The sequence below is a fragment of the Acomys russatus genome, chromosome 22 (genome assembly GCF_903995435.1).
Source record: "Acomys russatus chromosome 22, mAcoRus1.1, whole genome shotgun sequence".
Classification (NCBI taxonomy): Eukaryota; Metazoa; Chordata; class Mammalia; order Rodentia; family Muridae; genus Acomys; species Acomys russatus.
Window position 1 is genome coordinate 43750021 of NC_067158.1, and position 22469 is coordinate 43772489.

The 22469-nt window shown below is 45.4% G+C and overlaps 1 protein-coding gene across 3 annotated transcripts in view; it reads left to right on the top strand.

The window, feature by feature from the left end:
- The window catches only part of Rbpj (recombination signal binding protein for immunoglobulin kappa J region), a 199270-nt gene that overhangs the window by 104850 nt on the left and 71951 nt on the right, over positions 1-22469 (top strand). Inside the window, exon 1 of one of the 3 annotated variants that reach the window (XM_051164943.1) lies at positions 20853-20945. The exons of 1 other annotated variant lie outside the window; for it this stretch is intronic. In XM_051164943.1, coding sequence (XP_051020900.1) covers positions 20887-20945 — 59 coding nt within the window. In that variant the 5' untranslated portion in view covers positions 20853-20886. Of the gene's footprint in view, positions 1-20852; positions 20946-21069; positions 21180-22469 lie in introns of those variants that run through there. One more of the 3 variants, XM_051164945.1, reaches the window with a different exon arrangement.

Genomic DNA, 22469 nt, shown 5'->3' on the forward strand with positions numbered 1-22469 from the left:
AAAGTTCGCTTTTCCCCATAAAATCTCAGAGGGTTCCCAAATTAGCATCAGCTTAGAAAATAAACAAAGACCATAAGGGCAAAGCCTAGAATTTAATAGAAAGAAAGAGTCCTATAAAAGATTTTATGTTTTACTTTTTTTTTTTTTTAACTTCTAAAAAAGTTCTGTTCCACTGCTCATTTCAAGGAGCTTGACTTTGTGTGAGGAGGGAGATGCAGTCTCAAGAGTTCAAAGGTTTTGTCTGTGATTTGAGCATCACAATTCACACAAGCACTAAAGACGCTGTTCGTTCTGGTTTCTGTAAACCTACTTAAATGTTTTAATTCACCTGAACCAACAACTGACTGCTACAGGCCATTTTGAAACAACTTTGCCTAATCATTAAAGGTAGCATATGCTTCTCACATTCTTTCAAATACTGATCCTTGAAACAAAAACAAAAACATACCTTTCCCCTGTTTTCCACTCACTGTTCACTGTTGTAATGTAAGTAGGGCCTCTTTGGGGGAAAATATGCAAAATGAAGTTTAACCCGCAATTGAGTCTTACATCCTGTGGTCTTGGAATTTTAAAATTTCATTCAAAACACACATTATAAACAAACTCTCCCAAATGACCATCTAGAGAGGAATGTGGCAGAAATCCAGAAACAATTGTAATATTTGGACCAAGCATGAGCACAAATAGCCAGTGTGTGTTTTCATGAGGGGATTATGGCTTGCTGTTTCACAAACCCTACAGGGGATTTGTAGATGGGCAGAGCTAAATTCCACGTTGGTTGAGTGTCTCCAGAAGAAAACAATCCGTTGACAGTCACTAAAGAAGAGCTATTCAAAGGATCCTCTTTGTTGGAAGCAGTGCTCTCTCTCTCTCTCTCTCTGTGTGTGTGTGTGTGTGTGTGTGTGTGTGTGTGTGTGTGTGTGTGGTGTGTATGTAGTGGGGCTTACACATGCTAGGTATACACCCTACCACTGAGCCCCAGCCCCAGCCCCCAAATATCTTTCTACACAACTCTTCTTTGTTGACGACAAACATTGGAGGCAACTTTCTGGCTTGTAAACTGAAGTTCAAAGTTGCGTACCTGGCACCTGATCTTTAACGTAACAGTGGGGACTGACTCAGGGTAGGAGGGTGTTGGAGAGAGGACCACAGTCTTAATCTGACATCATTTAGTGAGGAGCGGCCAACTTTGGAAGCAGGGACACCAGGCAGGATTCAGCAGGGCCGGTGCTGCGGATGACTTTAAGGAGGATGGAGCCCAGCTGTGCTGCAGGGTCATGCTTCAAAGAGAAAGGGGAGTTAGAGGAAGCTGTAGAGAACCTTCTAGTGTGCACACTAGTGGACAGCTCTATCCCAGCAAAGAACTGAAAAAGGAAGTGGCACTAACATACCTTAACACACACACACACACACAGAGAGAGAGAGAGAGAGAGAGAGAGAGAGAGAGAGAGAGTTGTCATGAGAGAGAAGAGCGAGCAATTAAGTCCCAGAGTCATTTCAAAATGGCTCTTTACCTCCTTATTTCTGTAACATTATTTCTTAACATGTGGACACCTTGTGATTTCTCATTTTAGCCCTCGGTAAATTCTAATGGTCCATGAATTCATCAGTCCTTCAAATTCTGTTTAGAAGAACAGCATTATCGAGAGATTCACCCTGGATCTCGTGCTTATTTTTAATAGCATCAACACTCAGAATAGCAGCGCTACAGAAACTGACAGGACCACCTACGCTAGTGAACTGCCTGTGAGTCGACCTTACCCCCCCCCCCACGCTATCCCCCCCCCCCACCATGATGTTTCAGTTTCGACTTTAGTACCCTATTCTGAGAAGCCTGGGTGGACTAATATAGCATTGCAGGTCGTCGTTGGAGGTTTTAATCATCATGAAAATGCATCGCATCACTTGGGAGGGACAAAGGAAAGTAGAGGTTCTTCTTAGGAGCCCTGTGTAGCTCGCCAGGGACGAGCCGGAAGCAGAGGACGGCTTCTCAGCTAAGGTTGCTTTATAATGGACTGGTACTCAGTCACCATCATCTGAGCCTACAATGTAAAGGCGAGGCTTGGGGAGCAGTGGAAATAGTACAAAAGGGATTGGGGCTCAGGGAGAAGATGGTTTCAAATTTAGTGTCCCTCTGTCTCTGACCTTTCGTCTCCCTGCTACCTCTTCTCTCCTCTCTGAAGTCCTGGAGCTTGAACCGGGGACCTCATCACATACCAGGGAGCTAGCTCTGCACAGAGCCGTTATCTATCTCCAGCCAGGATTTTGTCTGTGTGTGACCTGGGTGTCCTGGGGCAAGTCACTTGAATTTTGGTTTCTCATTTCACCTTTCAGATAGGGATAAAAAACATCCAAGGCTTGCAGAGCAGGGTGTGCTGCACTCAAGGAGGTCTGTAATATAAATGCTAACGGTTGGTATGGAGGCACACTACAGTTCTTTCCTTCTCGCACATAGCTTTCGCCAAAGAACCGCAAAAATATCTGAACCTATACTTCCAAAGGAGGATAGTATCTGCCGAGTGCTAGAATGTACCAAGTGACCTGGAAACTGAGGGCTATTCTTTTTTTCTGCTTGTGTATCTGACAACCTTCCTATTGGAATGCAGACTTAAAGTACTTTCATATTAAACTGAGTCAAATTTACTAGCAAGTAAAAAAAACCAAAAAACATTATGAAGCCAGTTGGCCTGTGTAGAGTGAGTTTCCCTCTTTCTGTAGCATTTACCATTCCTATTTAATTTCTTTTATGGATTTTATCATCAGTGAAAATCCCTTACATATGTCATATGTTATTCTTGGTTTTTTTTTTTTTTTTTTTGTCTTCATATTTTTTTTTTTTTTTTTCCTGGTTCTACAAGACAGGCTTTCTCTGTGCAACAGCCTTGGCTGTCCTGGAACTTTTAGCAAGGCTGGCCTCTAACTCACAGAGTCCTTTAGACTATCTCTGCCTCCTGAATGCTGGGACTAAAGGCATATGATACCACACCCAGCCCCATAGGTGAATTTTTTTTAATTTTTATTTTTGGTTTTTCAAGACAGGGTTTCTCTGTGTAGTCTTGGCTGTCCTGGACTCACTTTGTAGACCAGGCTGGCCTCGAATTCACAGAGATCCGCCTGTCTCTGCCTCTCAAGTGCTGGAATTACAGGTGTGCATCACCACGCCCAGCTTCATATTTGAATTCTTAATACAAGTTCCTCGAGGACAGCCCCACCTCCAGTTCAGACCTGTCTCCCAGTTCCTGTCTTCCAGATGTTTGGCAAATATTATTTTTGAGTTAATAAATGTCAGAGAAAAGTTCAATAAGATGAAAGGGTGGTAAGCCAAAAGAGGCCATCAGGTTTTGAATGAGGTGTGTATTTGATAAAACTGCCTGATGGTAAATTCAGAAGCTTGTTTTGAGATAGAGTAAATTTGTCTAGCCTATGATCCTAGGCAAAGATCATTACCAACCTTTTCTTTTGTTTTGGTTTTTCAAGACAGGGTTTCTCTGTGTAGCCTTGGCTGTCCTGGACTCGCTTTGTAGACCAGGCTGGCCTCAAACTCACAACAATCTGCCTGCCTCTGCCTCCTGAGTACTGGGATTAAAGGCATGCGCTACCATGCCCAGCTTTCACCAACCACCTTTAAAGAAAGTCACACTAAAAAAGCTGGGTGTGGTGGCACACTCCTTTAATCCCAGCACTCAGGAGGCAAAGGCAGGCGGATCGATCGCTGTGAGTTCGAGGCCAGTCTGGTCTACAAAGCGAGTCCAGGACAGCCAAGCCTAACACAGAGAGACCCTGTCTCAAAAAAACCAAAAAAACCAAAAACAAACAAACAAACAAACAAACAAAAAAAAAAAAAATAGGGAAAGTCACCCTGAAGCATCCAGGCAGAAGTAGAAGTAGCTAAGTGACCTACAGAGTGAGCTCCAGGGTGACCAGGGCCATACTGAGCTACACACGTCAGCTTTGTACCAGACCTTGAGCAGAGAGTATCACTGTTAATACAACTTACAGGTGCTCTCGGAAGTTAAAGCGTGTAAGCAAAGTTCCCAACTGGCACCAACTGAAACCTGGCCTTCTTCCCTGCCTCATGATCTTCTGTTGGATTATATCTTGTGGCTAAAAGCAACAACATGGTATTTTCCCCTTCAGATTCTTTGATCGCTATAAGTGAAAGTTGGTGTTTTCAGTCCTGGGACTGATAACTTTGATTGCTAGAAAGCAAAGTTGTTTATAGAATATTCCCGGGAGCCAGGCGTGGTGGCTCACACCTTTAATCCTAGCATTTAGGAGGCAGAGGCAGGTGAATCTCTGCGTTCGAGGCCAGACTGGTCTACATAGGGGGTTCCAGAAAGCCAGAGCTACACAGAGAAACCCTGGTCTTGAAAAACTAACTTGAGTTGGGGGTATTCATGAAACTGATAATAGGCTTCTCTCTTCTGAGGCAGGCCATGACCAGAGGCAGACTGACTTCTCTGTGCATGGAGTGTTGCCAAGTAAAGGACAATACTAACTTATCTTTCAACGGTTGGGAGATGCATCTCAGTGGTGGCCCTAGGTTTAATCTTTGGTTGTGAAAAACATAAATGAATAAATAAATAATGTAAGACAAACAAAAAACAATTTTAGTACAAGTGTATCCCAAATAATACATGGGACAAATGTATACTGTCAAGGAGAAATCATTTAAAATGGAATAAAATTAATTCTGGACACTTAAAATGAAGTAGCCAGTATTATTATTATTTTTAATGTATTTACTTTTATTTTATGTACATTGGTGTTTAGACTGTATATGCCCGTATGAAGGTGTCAGATCCCCAGGAACCAGTTATAGACAGTTGTGAGCTGCCATGTGGTTGCTGGGAATTGAACCTGGGTCCTCTGGAAGAGCTGCCAGTGCTCTTAGCCACTGAGCAATCCCTCCAGGCCCTAAGTAGCCATTATGAACCAGACTTTTCTGCACATAAACCTCTGAACTGGGCTATAGACAACCCCCGCCCCCGCACCCCCTCTCCCCGTAGCATGCTAGTTGACCTTTGAGATTTTAGCCTCTCCAGACCACTTGCACAAGGAACCCCACCCCCAACTCCTTCAGGTCTAAAACCATGTTCAACCCCTTTCCTAGAAGAAAGCACCATATACATCTCCCCACCAGCAAGCGACGGAGTCTCCAGTTCCTTATGACTTACGGCAGTGTAAACTCTGCTACTGCTTTGAAACCGTCTCAGACACATTTTTATACACTTATTTATTTATTTATTTATTTATTTATTTATTTATTTATTTCGGTTTTTCGAGACAGGATTTTTCTGTGTCGCCTTGGTTGTTCTGGACTTGCTTTATGCACCAGGCTGGCCTCAAACTCACAGAGATCTGCCTGCCTCTGCCTCCTGAGTGCTGGGATTAAAGGTGTGCGCCACCATGCCCTGTGCCTCAGACGCATTTTAAAGTAGGCTTGAATCTGTGTTTTCCTGGATTACACCCCCAGTTATTCCCAAATCAAAGAAAATGTCTTTGATCTCAACTAGGTTGATCTTTTTCTACATAAAACAAAAGAGAACAAAACAAAACAAAAACCTCACTGAAGATGCAAATGATGTTTACTGAAATTCAAATGTACGTCTTATACTTTTATTTGCTAGACCTAGAAAATATGAATATTCTTTTCTATAAATGTACATTTTGTTTCATATACACGTCTTTTACATTTAAAATGTAATTGAGATTGTTTGTTTATTTTTTGAGACAGGATTTATCTGTGTAGCTCTGGCTGTCCTGGACTCCCTCGGTAGACCAGGCTGACCTCAAACTCACAGTGATCCTCCTGCCTCTGCCTTCTGAGTGTTGGGATTAAAAATGTGTGTGCACTATCATGCCTAGCTGAGATTTTCTTTTCTTTTTTTTCTTTTTCTTTTCTTTTTTTTTTTTTTGGTTTTTCAATACAGGGTCTCTCTGTGTAGCCTTGACTATCCTAGACTCACTTTGTAGACCAACCTGGCCTTGAACTCACAGTGATCTGCCTGCCTCTGCCTCCCAAGTGCTGTGATTAAAGGCGTGCGCCACCACTGCCCAGGTGAGACTGTCTTGTTTTGTTCCTATCACTGTAGTGTTGTTAGAAGCAACAGGACTCAATGGAATGTGCTGAAGTTAAAGGACAACTTAGAAAACAAGATGAAAGGACTAAGTTTACAAAGATGACTTTTAAAAGACCACTCGTAAAGAGTACAGCAAAGAGGAGGAAGTTGAGAAATATAGTTCCTGGGCAAACAGTAGTGAGTAAAGCTCTCAGAGTTCTCTTTGGGCTTGGAGCAAATCTTTGTGGAGAGGAAGACAAAGGACTCAGAACTCCAGAAGATCTTAACTTCCAGGTAGAACCTGAAATGCACCATTCTTGTCATCTTCCCCTTCTTACATTCCACATTTAAAAATAAGAGAATTCCATTTCCCATCCCATCCTTTTGTTTGTTTGTTTGTTTGTTTGTTTGTTTCGAGACAGGGTTTCTCTGTGTAACCTTGGCTGTCCTGGTTTGAAGACCAGGCTGGCCTAGAACTCACAGAGAACCGCCTGCCTCTGTCTCCCAAGTGCTGGGATTAAAGGCGAGCGACACCAGGCCTGGCTCCCATCCCATTTCTAATGCCCTTTCTTTTTAGTTGCCAGATTCCCAGAAACACCCACTCCCAGGAGTAGGCTAGACACTGTCTTCAAGGTAACACTCGCACACTCACCTGTAATTGCTCTTCAAATCCCGTTCCTCCCCCCCAAGTCCTCTGGGCTATAATAAAAGGTGGGAAAGAGTGAAGGCAACTAGCTGCCCACCCATTGAATAGACTGTGGAGAAAGCCTAGAGTGGTACACAGCCTTCAAGCAGGAGCTATCCGGAACCATTTGTTTGAGTTTAAGAAAATTACTTAATTTCTCTGGGCCATAGCTTCCTTCCTTAATTTCTCTGAGCCATAACTTCCTTAAAAAGGGGCTCAGAAGTCTTATGGATAAAGGAACCACAAAGATCATGTCAATTAAAACCACATGAAGCTGGGTGGTGGGGGCGCTTGCCTTTAATCCCAGCACTTGGGAGGCAGAGGCAGGTGGATCGCTCTGAGTTCGAGGCCAGCCTGGTTTATAAAGTGAGTCCAGAACAGCCAGGTTAACACAGCGAAATCCTGTCTCAAAAAACCAACAAAGCAAAACAAAACAAAACAAACAAATGAACAAAAATCCCAAAAGAAAACCACTTGAATTAGGTTGGCGCTTAATAGTTCCATCCATTAATTTTCTTTCCTCTTCCTTTCTTCTTCTTCTTTTCTTCTTCTACTACTACTATTGTTATTATTACTATTATTGTTTATTATTATTATTATTAATTTTATATATATGAGTGCCCTAACTTCATGAACACCTGCATGCCAGAAGAGAGCATCAGATCACATTATAGATGGTTGTGAGCCACCATGTAGTTGCTGGGAATTGAACCCGGGTCCTCTGAAAGAGCAGACAGTGCTCTTAACTGCCGAGCCATTAAATTTTCTTAAGATAAGCTAGGGTGATGGCTCAGTCAAGAAAGTACTTGCCAAGAAAGCTTGAGAACTCAAATTGTACCCCAAGCACCCACATAAAAATGCCAGGTGCCATGGTGTGTGGCCCACACCCTGTAATTCCAGGGAGGCAGAGAAAAGAGGATCCCTGTCCTTGATGACCAGCAGGTCTACCCACATCAGTGAGCTTCATGTTCAGTGAAAGACGTCTCAGAACATCATACAGAGAATGACTGAGGAAGATGCCTGAGGTCAACCTCTGTTCCCACCTGTGTGAGCATGGACACACACACACACACAAACATGGGTTTATGAAACACTGTTTTACAAGACAAACAAAAGCCCACATTCAGTGATTTGGTTTTTGGTTTTGTGGGTTTTGTTGTTTTTGCTGTTGTTTGTATATTCACACAGCTATGCACTTGTCACTACATCAGTTTTCATCATCTGTACCATTTGGCAGTTAACCATCGGTATGTATGTCTCTCAGGTCTAGACAGCCAGTCTCTATATCAATATACTGTTTGTATAGGGTTGTCTTTTTTGGACACTAGAGTCATACTATACACTATCTTCTTGTCCTCCTCCTCCTCCTTACTTTTTATTTTTATTTTTGTTTATTTATTTATTTATTTATTTATTTATTTATTTTTGAGACAGGGATTCTTTGTGTAACAGAGCCTTGGCTGTCCTGGACTCTGTAGAGTAGGCTGGCTTTGAACTCATAGATATCCACCTGCCTCTGCCTCCAGAGTGCTGGGATCAAAAGCATGCACCACCAAGCCCAGTTTGTAGTTTGCTTTTTATATATAGCATAGTTTTAGAAGTTTGTAATGACTATCAGCAATTCACTTTTAAAATACCCTAATAGTCCATTTTCTGAGCATACCACATTTTGTTTACGAATTCATCAGTTAGTATGCATTTACAGTTTCATATGTTTAGATATTATCACTAATACTGCCTTGAACACGTATGTTTCTGTGTGGACAGATATTTCACGTTTTCAGTTCTCCTTGGTTACCTACCTGAGCGTGAACTCCATGAGTCATCTAGAAAGTCTGTCTTGGCCTTTTGAGGAACTGCCAGTGTTTTCTCAAAATGGCGGAATTGTTCTACATCCCTGTCAGCTGAGTGTGGGGGTTTCAGTACTTGTCAGTCTTTGGTCCTCGTCATTATCTCGTTTCTGTTGCTGTCTTCTTGGTAGGTATGAAGTGAGGGTGGTTTTGATTTCTATCTCACTAACGCTGCTGAAGGCACTGAACACTTGGAAAATTATGTTTAATGGTTATTTGCACATTTTGTCGGGGGAAGAGTATCTAGTCACATCCTTTTAGGTTTTATTTTTGTTTTTGTTTTTGTTTTGTTTTTCAAGACAAGGTTTCTCTGTGTAGCCCTGGCTGTCCTGTCCCTGGCCTCAAACTCACAGAGATCTGACTGCCTCTGCCTTCTAAATGCTGGGATTACAGGCGTGCGCCACCATGCCCCGGCTGGTGTATGTTCATTTCTTGCCTAATTCCTTTGGTGAGAACATTGTGTACAATTTGGGAAAGAAATGGGAAGAGTGCCAACCCTACTCTTCTTTCTGGTGTTACGGAGAATATTTCTTCCAGAGGTCCTTTTGTAGGTTGAGGACGAACCAGTTTGCGTCTGCTTTGTTGGGTGCTTGTTAGTATTTTGCTGAGGATTTTTGTGTCCTTATTTATAAGAGCTATTGTTATAGAGTGTTCCTCATGATGGTATTGGGGAAATGTTTCCAACATAGTAAACAACAACAAACCCCCCCAAAATGGGCATTAAACTATGTTCTTGTTCTGGCTGTCAATCATCAGTTTCTCAATGTTGCTAGTTCATACATTTAAAAATATATAACAGTGTCGGGCGTGATGGTGCAAGTCTTTAGAGAGAGGGGGACAGGAGAGAGATAGATGCGGGGGGGGAGAGAGAGAGAGAGACTTTGCCTCAAAAACAAGGTGAAAGGAGAGAACCAACTCCTAAAACTTGTCCTCTGACCTCCATAAGTTCACTGTGATCCATGGGTGTCTGTACACAGCAGTAAATTAGATATTATATCTGATAACATACATTATAAATCGGATATAAAATCTGATAACAAAATATTGACATTAAATATTTCTATTAGGTTCCTTCTCCCCCGAAACAAGACATGGCTTCTCTGTGTAGCCTTGGTTGTCCTGAAACTCACTATGTTGATCAGGCTGGCCTGAAACTCAGAGATCCACCTGCCTCTGCCTCCCAAGGGCTGGGATTAAAGGCGTGGGTGACCACTGCCCAGCCCTACTCTCCTATCTTTTGAATCATGTGTATTAAATGTTTCCAAGGAAGGTAAATGTGCTACTTTACAATACTGTATGGGCTTACTTGGTGTGAGTGAGTGTGTGTGTGTGTGTGTGTGTGTGTGTGTGTGTGTGTGTGAAGGCATTAATGTCCTCCTGTGACTGTCTTCCTGGCTGGCTTCCTACTAGTTTATAATGAAATAATTTTCATATCTATAGTTCCTAAATAAAGAACTGTCTTTGAATCATAGATTCGACTTCTAAGAGCATAATGAACAGGAACCGTGTTTTCTGAGAGTAATCTGTGACAACGGAGACCCTTCCTTGTCCTGACGATTGGCTGGGATGCCTCATGTCCCTGAGAGGGCCTGGGACAACGAAGATGCAATGATGTCTATCGAGTTTACAAAGTCTATATCACAGCAGGCATTCATTATTCATGACAGTCCCGGGGATTGAGCCCAGGGCCTCACACATACTTAGGCAAGTGCTCTACTACCACCCCGACACACCCCAGTCAGAAGAGAAAGCAGTTGCAGGCTTGGCACACAGCCATTTGGAAACCCTCGCCACATAAAACAAAGTACTTCTGCATGTAACCTGTTCTTCAGAAGTTATCTTTCGGTTTTTACGTCCTTCTCTTTCTGCCTAGATTCTGTGATTATTGCTTATTTCAGGAACTTGGAAAGTACCATGTAAATATAGATATAGCCATGCTAGTTAAAAATAAAAGGCTTAGATTTGCTGGTGAAGGAAAATATGATGCTCTCTGTAGGTGTAACTGCTTGATGAACACCAGATTTGCATTTCATAAGAACATTTCTGGAGAAATTGAGAGTACATTGAAACCTAGGAGCCAAATGCTTTTCCCAGACGGTAATTTATAACTCTCAGTGAAGTCAAAAGTAATTCTAAGGGTAGAGTTTAGGCCACGTGTTTGGAAAACTGGAAGAAAAAAAAAAAAAAAAGGCACGAATAAATTTCCAAATCTTTCCAAAGTACTTAGAAGAAGAGAGGCAATTTGTAGTTACGAGTTTAAGAAATGTTTTTCCACTGGTGGAATATTCCTTTCACTTCAGTAAGATTTACTTACCTCTTACAGGATGCTAATCATGATAAAATTTAAATAATACTTAAGCAGCAAAAATTATATAGGGCCATACTAGTTATAAATCCTAATACAGTTCTTAAGGATTCCTTTAGATTGATTCTCAAATGCATTTTCCAATGACCATATCATTAGATGCAGCTGAAGCATTTCAAGCCTACTATGTATCAGGTGTCTGTGTTCATGACGTGTCCATAGCTCAACTGGAAATCACCAGAGGCTTTTCCTTCTCTCTCTCTCTCTCTCTCTCTCTCTCTCTCTCTCTCTCTCTCTCTCTCTCTCTCTCTTCCCTCCCACTCTCTTTTCTTCTTCTTCTCCTCCTCTTCCTCCTCCTCCTTCTTCTTGTTTTTTTGAGACAGGGTTTCTCTGTGTAGCCTTGGCTGTTCTGGACTCACTTTGAAGACCAGGCTGGCCTTGAACTCACAGAGATTTACATGCTTTTGCCTTCCAAGTGCTGGGATTTCAGGTTTTCTCTTTTCTTTCCTTTCCTTTCCTTTTTCCTTCTTTCCCCCTCCCTTCTTTCCTCTTTCCTCTGTCTATCTGTCTCTTTCTCTCTATCGCTCTTTCTCTGTCTCTCTGTCTCTGTCTGTCTCTCTTTCTGTGGTTTCAAGAGCTGGAGATAAGACTCAGTGGTTAAAAGCATGTATAGCTCTTTCAGAAGAGCTGAGTTCAATTCCCAGCACCCGCATCAGGCAGCTTGCAATTGTCCGGAACTCAGCTCCGAGGAGGGCATCTGCCTATAGGAGCACCTGTACATACATACACATAATATAAGAAATAATAAAATATATAGTAAAAATAACCTACAAGTAGGCCAGGTTTGGTAGCACATGCCTTTAATCCCAGCAACTCTAGAGGCATAGGCAGGCAGATCTCTGAGTTTGAGGCTAGCTTGGTCTATAGGGTGAGTTCCAAGACAGCCAGGGCTACATAGAGAAACCCTGTCTTGCAAAACTAAAACTAGAGATAAATAAATATCTCTACTTGTTGGAGCTGAAGAGATGGCTCAGATGTTAAGCGCACTTGTTCTTCTGTGGGCTCTGGGCACATTCATGGTGCACAGACACACATGTAGGCAAAACACCCGTACACATAAAATAAAAATAAATATAAAAATAAATTTTAAGAATCTCTACATGTTGATATGACAGTTTAAAGTAGTTAGCATCTGAAAGTGCATAATGTCAACAGCAACTATCGAAGGTGACAGAACACAACTCTGCTAGAGCTGTTTCAGGGGGTGACCGGTTAGTGTGTTGACTTTGACAGTGAGAATTTCACACAATTGCTTGAAAACTCTCAGTTTGTTATTGCATGAATAGATGCTTTCCAAGACTGAACTTCTTACTACCGAGTCTGTCTTGAACAAAAATGCTAGGCACAAAGGTCTTGCTGCAGGTTGATAGTTTTCATCACGACACAACATGCAAAGCATGAACCCTTTCTGGCAGGTTTGTCTTGAAAGACACCACCCTCATGTTTAAGACAGAAGCTTAAATAGCAGCATAGTCCAGAGACGGAAATGCAAGGCTTGTTTTCTATCATGATGATTTGCCTTATAACCACAGCTAACCTTAAAAAAAAAAAAAAGACCCTTTGCTGTGTACACATGTGATTGTGTATGTGTACTGGGGGTGTGCATGCATGTGTGTGTTTGAACATGCATGTGGAGGCCCAAGATTTATGTTAGAAATCATCCACTACTGCTCTTGCACAGTCTTCCCTGAGGCAGTCTATGAATCATGCCAGATCTCACGGATATGGCCAGTGGTCTTAGCCAGCTTGCTCTGGGGATCCCCGTGTTCTGCCTTAGAGGCTAGAGTTACAGATGGGGCACTAGGCTCACTTGGCATCTGCATGGGTTTATGGGGATCCAATCTGGTTCTCAAACTTTCTTGAGTAGCACTTAACTGCTGAGCCAATGCCCTAGCCCTAATCCCAGCCCCACTGTCACCTTTTCAAAAGCAAATGTGCCAAATGAAACTTAAGTGCTATGACTTTACTTAAGGACAATTGTTTCTATTTAATTGCTTACAATTATCTGACTTCATGCACGCTACAAAACACCGATGCAGGGAATAGTCCATCAAAGGGCTCAGAAAACTGAATTTGTTTTGTGGGGTGGGGTGGGAGGTTGGGAGTTGGGAGGTATCTCCTAGGGTCAGAACTTCCTGTATACCTGGTAATCTCATGTAGTATTTCCAACCCCCATATTTCCCGTTTGCAGATTAGGAAAAATGAATCTGCCCACGTTGGACCAGCTCTTTCTTCAAACCGTGGACACTTAACAGTGACATAATGCAAACCCCTAAACTAGCAAGTATATGATACATGACAAAAAGGGATCGTCTAGGAAGTCAGAATTTAAATATATGCTTCTATGAGCAGACAACTGGAACTTTATGACTCCCATGGTATTATTTTTTATTTAGTGTTAACTGCCTTTATAGTATTTATGTTATAAAAAGAATGCAATATATCAATCACACATGAAAGTATTTTCTTTCTATTAATTTGCTGTTAAAACCCCTGACAGAGCACTGGATTGGTTCACATGCTTTGCACCGAGTGTGCACTTGATTCCACTCATGCTGCGCTTAGCTAGAGCAAACGGCCTGCTTTGCTACTTTGCTTCCTAGCACTGCTGCACCTTTGCAAGCTAAGCATAACACCAAACAGGCCCACAAAAAAGTCAGATTGCTAGTGCCAAAGGATCTTGTAAAATCACAAACAGAACTGGAAAGAAAGGGTGGGTATGTCTTTTCTTTTCTCAAGTTCACCTGAAGCCCATGTCTCAAGTGCGTTGAGTGACTCACTTCCAGCGGTCTCCTTATAGAATTGCATGATCTAATAACATCTTCCATACTCTTTCAACCTTCTGTAAATTAGATTAACATACTCTAGAATACAATAGAGGCGGGACTATACATACAAGGACAAATGGGAAGGAGCCAGGCGTGGTGGCGCACGCTTTTAATCCCAGCACTCGGGAGGCAGAGGCAGGCGGATCACTGTGAGTTCGAGGCCAGCCTGGTCTACAAAGTGAGTCCAGGACAGCCAAGGCCACACAGAGAAACCTCGTCCCCCAAAACCAAACCTAGCTAAAACAAAATAAATAAAAAATGTGGGGTTTTGTCGTTCTTAGAACACTTTGATGTGATTTAGAAGGATTTTGGCAAGAATGCAAGACACGGAGTGGCTGACTTGATTTCATGGAATTGCTGGCATACAGTAACACTCTGACTCCCCAGAACAGCTCTGAGAATTGGGCACTATCACCTACATTTTACAGAGGAGCGACGGCCTGGGAGGTTAAACCCATTCTCTAATGGCTTATAGTGAAGAGCTCAGTGTTGGGAGTATGGTCCATTAATGTAGGGATCTGGATACAACTTGATTTTAGGATAAAAGCAACATTAGCCTCATTGGGAGGCAAAAGTAGGCTTTTCAGAAGTTCAAAGGCAGCTTGGTTGACAGTGAATTCCAGCCAGTCAGGATTCCACAGAGACACCCTACTGAGAGACAGAGAAGGAACAAAAGAAGCACTGGGTATTACACATGTTAATGAGCTACCAACTGGTTTGCTTGCCCACTGGACACATGTTCAGGGACCTCCAAATTCATTTCTTTCCTATTTAAATATTTCATTTATTAGTTTAAAAAAAAGAAAGAAAGAAAAAGAAACCATACATCAATCACCCCTGGACTGGAACCTCCTGCGGAAAGGTGATCCTCACGCTGGCTGTATTAGAAATGCTTTGCAAGCCTGGGTCAGACCATTGCATCAGCATGCTTGGCACCTCTGATACAGTCTGCTATACCCACCCACTCCTTGGCACAGGCCACTCATTCATTCAGAGTTTTAGTGATGTACATTTTTTTTTTTTTTAGTTCGTTTGTTTAATGTGTGTGGGTAGTTTGCCTGCATGTATGTATAGGTACCATTTGTGAGCCTTGAGCCAGTGGAGGTGGAAGAGGGCACTAGGTCTTCTAGAACTGGAGTTACGGATAGTTGTGAGCTAACATGTGAGTGCTAGGCATCTAACCCAGGTCCTCTGAGAGACTAGCCAGTGCTTTTAAACCCTGATGCCTCTCTCCAGGCCACGTTCCTCCCTTTTACAATTAAAACATTTTAACTTTGGCATAGACAATATTGGGTTTCATTACCGTGTTTTTTTTTTATTGTTTTTTTCTGAGACAGGGTTTCTCTGTGTATCCTTGACTGTCCTGGACTCGCTTTGTAGACCAGGCTGTCCTTGCAGTGTTTTCAAACAAAATTTATCTTTGCTAATGCTTCTCCTCCCTTCTCTGGCCTCTCCCCCTCCATGACCTTGCTGTTCTCAACCACCTTTCCATGCTGACGTCATGTGTGCCTTATTGCCTGCCCCTTCTCTGCTTCGAGTTCCCCTTTTTTTTATCTCCTGGTCTCCTTTCTAGTTCCATATTTTATGCCCACACTTACACCCATTTTTATGCATATGTATAAATATAAGCTAGGAGACATATAGGAGAAATTCAATACTTGTCTTGAGTTTAGGTTATTTCACTTTATCTATTTTCCAGACCTATTAATTTTCCTGCATGTTTAATGATTTCCTTTTTCTTTCTTTCTTTCTTTTTTTTTTCTTTTTCTTTTTTTTTCCTTTTCTGTGTAGCTCTGACTGTCCTGGACTCACTTTGTAGACCAGGCTGGCCTCGAACCCAGCGATCTACCTACCTCTGCCTCCTGAGTGTGCCCTTGATTTCCTTTTTCTTTACCGCTGAGTAAACTCCATTGTGTATATGGACCACAATTTCATTATCCATTCATCTACTGATGCACATATAGGCTGGTTCTATTTCCTTGCTGTTATGAATAATACAACATTAACATGGATGTACAAGTGTGTCTGATGCAGCTCATGCTTAAGGGCCGCGGTTGTCCTAGGTCCCTACTTATTGACCCTGGGTGGATGCTGGGCATTTCTTCTCTGTGTATTGATTGGTCCTCCAACTGGAGTTCTCCTGAATTTGAGTCTCTTCACACCTCAGGACTTGCTCTTCAGTGGGCTTGAGTACTTCTGCCCCCTTACTGTCTTCCAAGAGGTGAGACACAACTCAATGATCAGCTCTGCAGAGGCTTTCCTGCTCCAATCCTGTTAACCCAGGCTTGGTCTCCAGCTCTGATTTGTCTGTGCACTCTGCTAGCCAGGAGGGCCTTGGAGGCCCTTTGTGTAAGCCATTTTTGTAAAATATCAAAGATGATGATGCTTGCGCCAAGTGGACCATGAGTCAGCTCTTCCATTTTAATTCCACTGAGATGGCACATCATAGGCATAACTTCTATTACAAAATGGTTCAGATGAAGTAAACAAGAACAAAAAACAAATCTGGTCTTTTTTTCCCTCTCATTGAGCACTTATTACATTTTTCTTTTATTTTCCTCTGCTTTATATTTTTAATAGACTATATATGCACATGGCACAAATTCAAAGGATCCAAGAGAGCCTATTTGAGGATAGCTAGAGCCATTTTAGACACAAACAGGCTTCTACGTGTACATTCATTTATCACTGTTTGCTTGTTGTTGAAACTATGTGATTCTTCCACATAACTACATAGAAAGTATTTCTGCTTTTTAGCAGATACATACATTGTTCCCAGAACCATTTTCTACACAACAGCCAAATCTATACATATATCACTGTTTGCTTGTTATTGAGATTATGTGGTCCTCCCACCTAAGTACCTGAAGAGTAGTTTTTACTCATAAAGAGATACATACTATTGCATTACTCAGTTTTTCTTGATTTAGAACAAAGCAAAATCCTGGGCTGAGAAGGCTCAGTAAGTAAAAATACTTGCTAGATGAGGACCTAAGTTCAAAGCCCAGAAACCCACGCTAAAACCAGGTCTATAATCCCCATGCTCTAATGTGGAGACGGGAGGCAGAGACAAGAGACTGCCTGGAGTCTCACAGCTCAGCTCTCTTGGAATATTCAAGAGAGACAATAGAGACCCTGTCTCATACTAAGTGACAGGTGAGCATGATAAGGCTGTTGACTTCCTTGCACATATCTGAATTCAGACACACAAGTACAGGAAAACCAGGAAGAAAAAAATTTTCTTAAGCCGGGCCTGATAGTGCATGCTTTTAATCCCAGCACTCGGGAGGCAGAGGCAGGCGGATTGCTGTGAGTTCGAGGCCAGCCTGGTCTACAAAGCAAGTCCAGGACAGCCAAGGCTACACAGAGAGACCCTGTCTCGAAAAACAAAACAAAACAAAATTTGTTTTCCTTAATGATATATATGAGGTTCCCAGTATTTTCATTCATCTTCCTTCCATCCTTTAAAATCATCTCTCCTCGGGCCTAATGTGAGAGACTCCCTAGCTCCCCTCCATGCCCCTGCAAGTACCTACCCCACTTCAGGTAATGTTCCAGGAACTGAGGCCCGAAGGGTAAACAAAAGAGATGAAAGCCCTTGTTTCCAACAGGGTGTAGACAACACACCAAGTGTCATCGATGGGGCGTTACTGTGACGTCTTGAGAAAGACAAAGGATATAAGAACAAGAATGGGAGTCACTCTAGTGAAAGTGTGGCCAAAGAGGGCCAGGGTTCAGCATTTATCTCAGGGTGGCCAAGGAGGGCCAGGGTATGGGATTTACCTGAGGGTGGCCAAAGAGGGCCAGGGTATGGGATTCACCTCAAGATTCCAAAAAGAGCCTTCCTTCCTCCTATGTATGTGAGGGGAGAGCACTGCAGGTCATGGAAAGGGCACAGGCTTGGAGCTGAGAGTGCTAAACATGCCCCTTGAGCTGCAGGGAGAGCCGCAGGCTAGTGCTTCAAGTGAAGGAAAGGGGAGGAAGTGCTAGAGTCGAAGCGGTCAGGGGAGTCTGGCCCTGAACCAAGTGCTAGGTTCTTATAGTGAACCGGAGAAACCACTGGAGTCTCAGAGGATGATGAGGAATGGTCCACTGAGAAGAGACAGAGGGGGAAACAAGCGAGCATGGAAGTAAGGAGCATCACTTAGGAGAGAGAGCCTGTACAGCAGGTGGGGAAATGGACAGGTTAGACTAAACCAATAGCTAAGGAGGTAGAGAAGGTTAGAGAGTACAGTTCTGTGGTTTGAACATAGTTCCCGTGTGATGCCAAGTTCATGTGTAATCTTGGTCCCCAAAGTAGTACAGTGAGAAGTGGTTAAACTTTCAAGAAGTTGGACCTAGTGGCAGGTAATTAAGGCAACCAAAGAGTGATCCCCAGCACCCACATAGTAGGAGAGAATGAGCTTAGCAAGTTGTCCTCTGACTTTCACATGTGTGCCATGGCCTGTGCACACCCACACATATAAAAAAAGGTAACCTCACCTTTAAATAAAGTCATTCTAGAAATAAACCTGGCTCCTGTTCTGTCTCTGGTTTCCAGTCTTCCAGTCTGTGTGACCTCTTTTGTGTGCACATGCTTCTGTTAATGTGCCACCATCTGCTGAGGAGGACTTGCCCCAGCCAAGCATATGTTAGCATCATTTGCTCCTGCACTCTCCAAAGCTGGGGTCAGTATTAACTTCCTTTCCTAACATATTGCCAACTAGAAAATAGACTGATAGTTATAACGAGCGTGATTTTTCTCCTGGTTTCATCATGGGTGAGTGATAGGCAGCACTAACTCCAAGGTCCTCTTAAGCGAGAGCAAAGGAGTTGCGTTTATCTAGAAAGGAAAACACTGTAGGTGGAGCTGATGAGTTGAGATCAGATTTATGACTAACAGGGCTTTCCAAGGTCTCATGGCCATCGGTCCAACATTAGTGTCACTGACTACACTATGTCAGAAAACACTTGGGATGACAGCTTTGAGGAAATGTTTAGATATTTTTCTTCTATAGCACTCTTCTGGTCTGGATGAGCCTGTTTTGACATGCCGTATTAAGTAGCCATACATCCATTATTAAAGGTGAAGTAAATAAAGCAATAGGCAAACCCATATCATATACCCTTACAAACCTTCTGAACATCAAAGCTTGATTTCTTGTTCATAACACAGCAAGGAGATATTAGCTATTAGGGGGCTTATTGTCCTTTAAATGTCCAAATCCACTTCAAGTCTACATATGTGGGTCTATGGTGCCAGCAAGACACTAGTGCTATAGGGACACGACAGAGCAATCTGAGAAGAGGCTGCCTGAAGAATGTTCGGACCTCTTAGGCAAGTGATCCATAAAGAAAGGGTGTGTGGAAAACAGCAGCCACTAACTAATGAAACAATACCTAAAATGGGATGCTTACTACAAAAGCATAGAAAAGAGGAAGGAAACAAAACCGGCATGTTAAGTCCTATGAGGGGGAGAGAAACTGGTATGTAAGGATTCCTTTAAAGGTTAGGAACAGACTAGGAGGTTAAGATATTTAAATCGCGTCCTTGTAACTCAATGCAAACAAGCGAGGTCGCCAAACCTCAGCTTACTTGCCCGGCTCACAAGGCCAGGAAAAACCAGCCATCGCTAGAGTAGTTAGGGAATCCAAACTTGTTGTAAAAGCAAGTGCAGCGGAGGCCAGACTAGGTGACTCAGATGCATGACTCAAAGTCGACACGGGGGCTGTCTGTCAGCTCCTGGAGGCGGGGGGCACCGCGTCTGGCACATTTCAGGAAAGTACCAGGCTCCGGAGGGCGACAGGAAGCCTGCCCGGAGCGTGCGTGAGTGTGCCAGGGCGGCCTCCGCCCGCCGCTCCTAGCCACGCGCCCACCGCCCCGCCTCGCGGGCCGGCCCGACTGTGCCTTCGGCGCCCGGGCACGCGCGCCGGGAGCCGCACGAGACGAACACCTGTCGGGCCCCGCTCTGCTAGATTTAGGGCGCACGCCCAGCGGCCCGGGGGTGTTGGGGTGGGGTGGGGGAGCGCGCTCTCGCGAGGTTTAGGAAATTTCCCACGGCCCGTGTTGTGTCTGAGCCGAGCGGTGGAAAGCGGTCGGAAGGAGGTGTAGCGTGAGACTCGGCTGCCCGCATTGCGCACATGCGCAGTGGCGCGCGCGCCGCGCCGCGCCAATCCTGCGGCGCCTCGGAGCGAGTTTGGGGCGGCTGAGTCCAGTTGTCCGGGTTTTGTGGCTCCCTGCGGGAGGCAGTGCCGGAGCTGGGAATCTCTAGGAAAGGAAAGGGCGGGGATGGGGGAGCAGGGAGGTTCGCAGGTAGGGGAGGGGCGGGGCTCGGGCCTGCACCTGGCTAGGTGTTTCCCGTGCACGCTGCGGGCGACAGGTCCGGCCAGAAGAGGAGCTGCTTCTAAGCCGTCACCTACACGCCGCGCATCCTGCGAGCTGGTGGCTGGCTGCCCTGAGTTCCTAGGGAGCCTGAGCTCGGAGGGCAGCTCGCTCCCGAGTCCCTGGGCTTGGAGTGTGCCTCTAGGGGAAGAACCATTCGGGGGCTCTGACATGTGGATGAGAGGTGGACATGTGGAAGGGGGGCGCCTTTGCCAGAGGCTGATCTCCGGGTCAGCACGGGGGGGAGGCGAAGAAGCTGCTAACGCCACGCAGTCTAATCCCCAAAGAGCCTTCCGTCTGCAGAGCTCTGCAAAGGGTCGGGCCACGCTGTCATCATGCCCGTCTCACCACGTGTGCAGGTAGTGCAGGGGGAAATGAATGAAGACAGTCGCTGGCAGGTGACAGACACCGGGTCTCAGTCCCGTCTCCACCGCTACGGCACCTGATCCCGAGATTAGCATAAAGGAGGTGTCCAATGGACGTCCGAATGAATGAAAAGGGCTGGGAACCCTCGGCGAGCGGGAAGCCACTTGGAAAACACCCACTTGAGGAGGTGTCTCACGTAGGCCTGTGAAACGCTCACATTTTCCCAGGACCCCTCCTCCCCGGCCGCCGGGCTCCGCCTCCTGACCCCCTCCAGTCCTTGTCCCCGTAGTAATCCCCTCCGGTTTTCCTCAGTCTCCACGTACGTCCCCGAGGGCGCGTCCCAAAACCCGGATAACCGGAGCGCTCCCCATGGACCACACGAAGGGCTCGCCCGAGGAGGAGCGGCCTGCGCATGCTCCATCGCCGGGGTAGGTTTCCAGGGAAGGCAGCGAACAGGATTCCCTCTAGCCCGCCGGCGGCGCGAGGTGGCTGACTCCCGGCGGCGGCGGAGCTGGGAAAGGCGGCGCGGGGGCCGGGTGGCAGCGTTCAGCGAGGCCGAGGGAAGGGGCGGGGGAGAGGAGCAGGGAAAGGCGGCGGGAGGAATCTCGCGAGGGTTGGAGTTTTGGCGAGAGTTTGTGGAAGATGGCGCCTGTTGTGACAGGGTAAGTCTGAGGGGGCAGCGAGTGCTGGGAACCGGGAAAGTTGCGGGTGTCTGGCTGCCCGCGGCAGGCGGCGGGCCGGGGCTGCGCGGCGCGCCCGGGCTCGGGAGGCGGCGCGGGCGGCGACGCGGTCGCGCGGGCCGGCGAGGTGTGGTGCGGTGCGGTGCGGGGCTCGCCGTGCGCCGCGGTGGAGCGGGCTCCGGGCGCGTGAGGGCGGGCGGGGACGAGGCCGGCGGCTGCGGGAGGAGTGCGGCCGGCGCGCGGGGCCGTGGGCGCCGTGCCTTCCGCGCGCCCCCCTTCGGAAGGCCTGGCCGGGAGCCCAGCGCAGCTTTGTTCCCGGCGGCCCGCGTCGCCCGTCCGCCCCGCCGCTGCCCCCGGAGCCCGAGCGCTTTGTCTCTGCGCGCTGCCCCCCGCGACTCTGTCCCCGGCCCTTTGTTTCGCCGCCTTAGGCGCTCGGTGGGAGCCGTTGCGCGCCCCGCATCCCGTCTGCATCTCCACTCCACTGTCCTTCCTCCTGTGCCCCTTTGTTGTAACCCTCTCCTCAGCAGCCGGGTGACCTGCCACAGCCCTGGCACCAGATTCATGCCTTTCTCTCTCTCTCTTCCATTGTCTTTCTCTTGTGTATCCCCTCTCACCTTTTTTCCTCTTTGGTCCTTAGTCACCCCCAGAGGCTTTGTCTCCCCTATCTAGTGGCTCATTCTCTTAGCATCCCCTTCCCCTCGCGTCACTGCTTCCTTGATTTATCCGCTGCCCACTGTGTCCTGTCTGTTGAACTGTCTCAGCCCCGAGGACTCCATCTGGTGCTTCTAAGCGCACACAGACTCTACGGTTTGCTTTTGTTGTTTGAGTCTGGAAGATGCTTGGGGGGATACTTAAGTTTGCTCTTCCGCGCCCCCTCCTTTTACCCGCACCCCTTTCTCTCTTGATCATACCCTCCATCCCACCTCCATGCCCCTTTCTCTTGGGATTAAAATGAGTCCAGTTTTCTTTGCCATCTTTCTGGGCCTGTGATTGTTTTTGCTTGGTAACAGTAACAACGCTGGAAAAAGATCCAGATTTCTTAATGGTTGTTTATCTCCTATCATTGCTTCTGCCCAGGTCAAGGGCATCCGCCGTAGCGTTACTCCTGAGGGCTAATGGGAGGGTATATTGTAAGACTGTTAGAAGTGGGTGCAAAGGTACTTTTTTCTTTACCCTGTTGGTGTTGGAGAATAGTTTCATTTGGTGTGAATAGGAGGTGAGTGAATTTTGATGTTGAAAACTTGTGAATGTTGGGGTGGAGCTTTTTTTTTT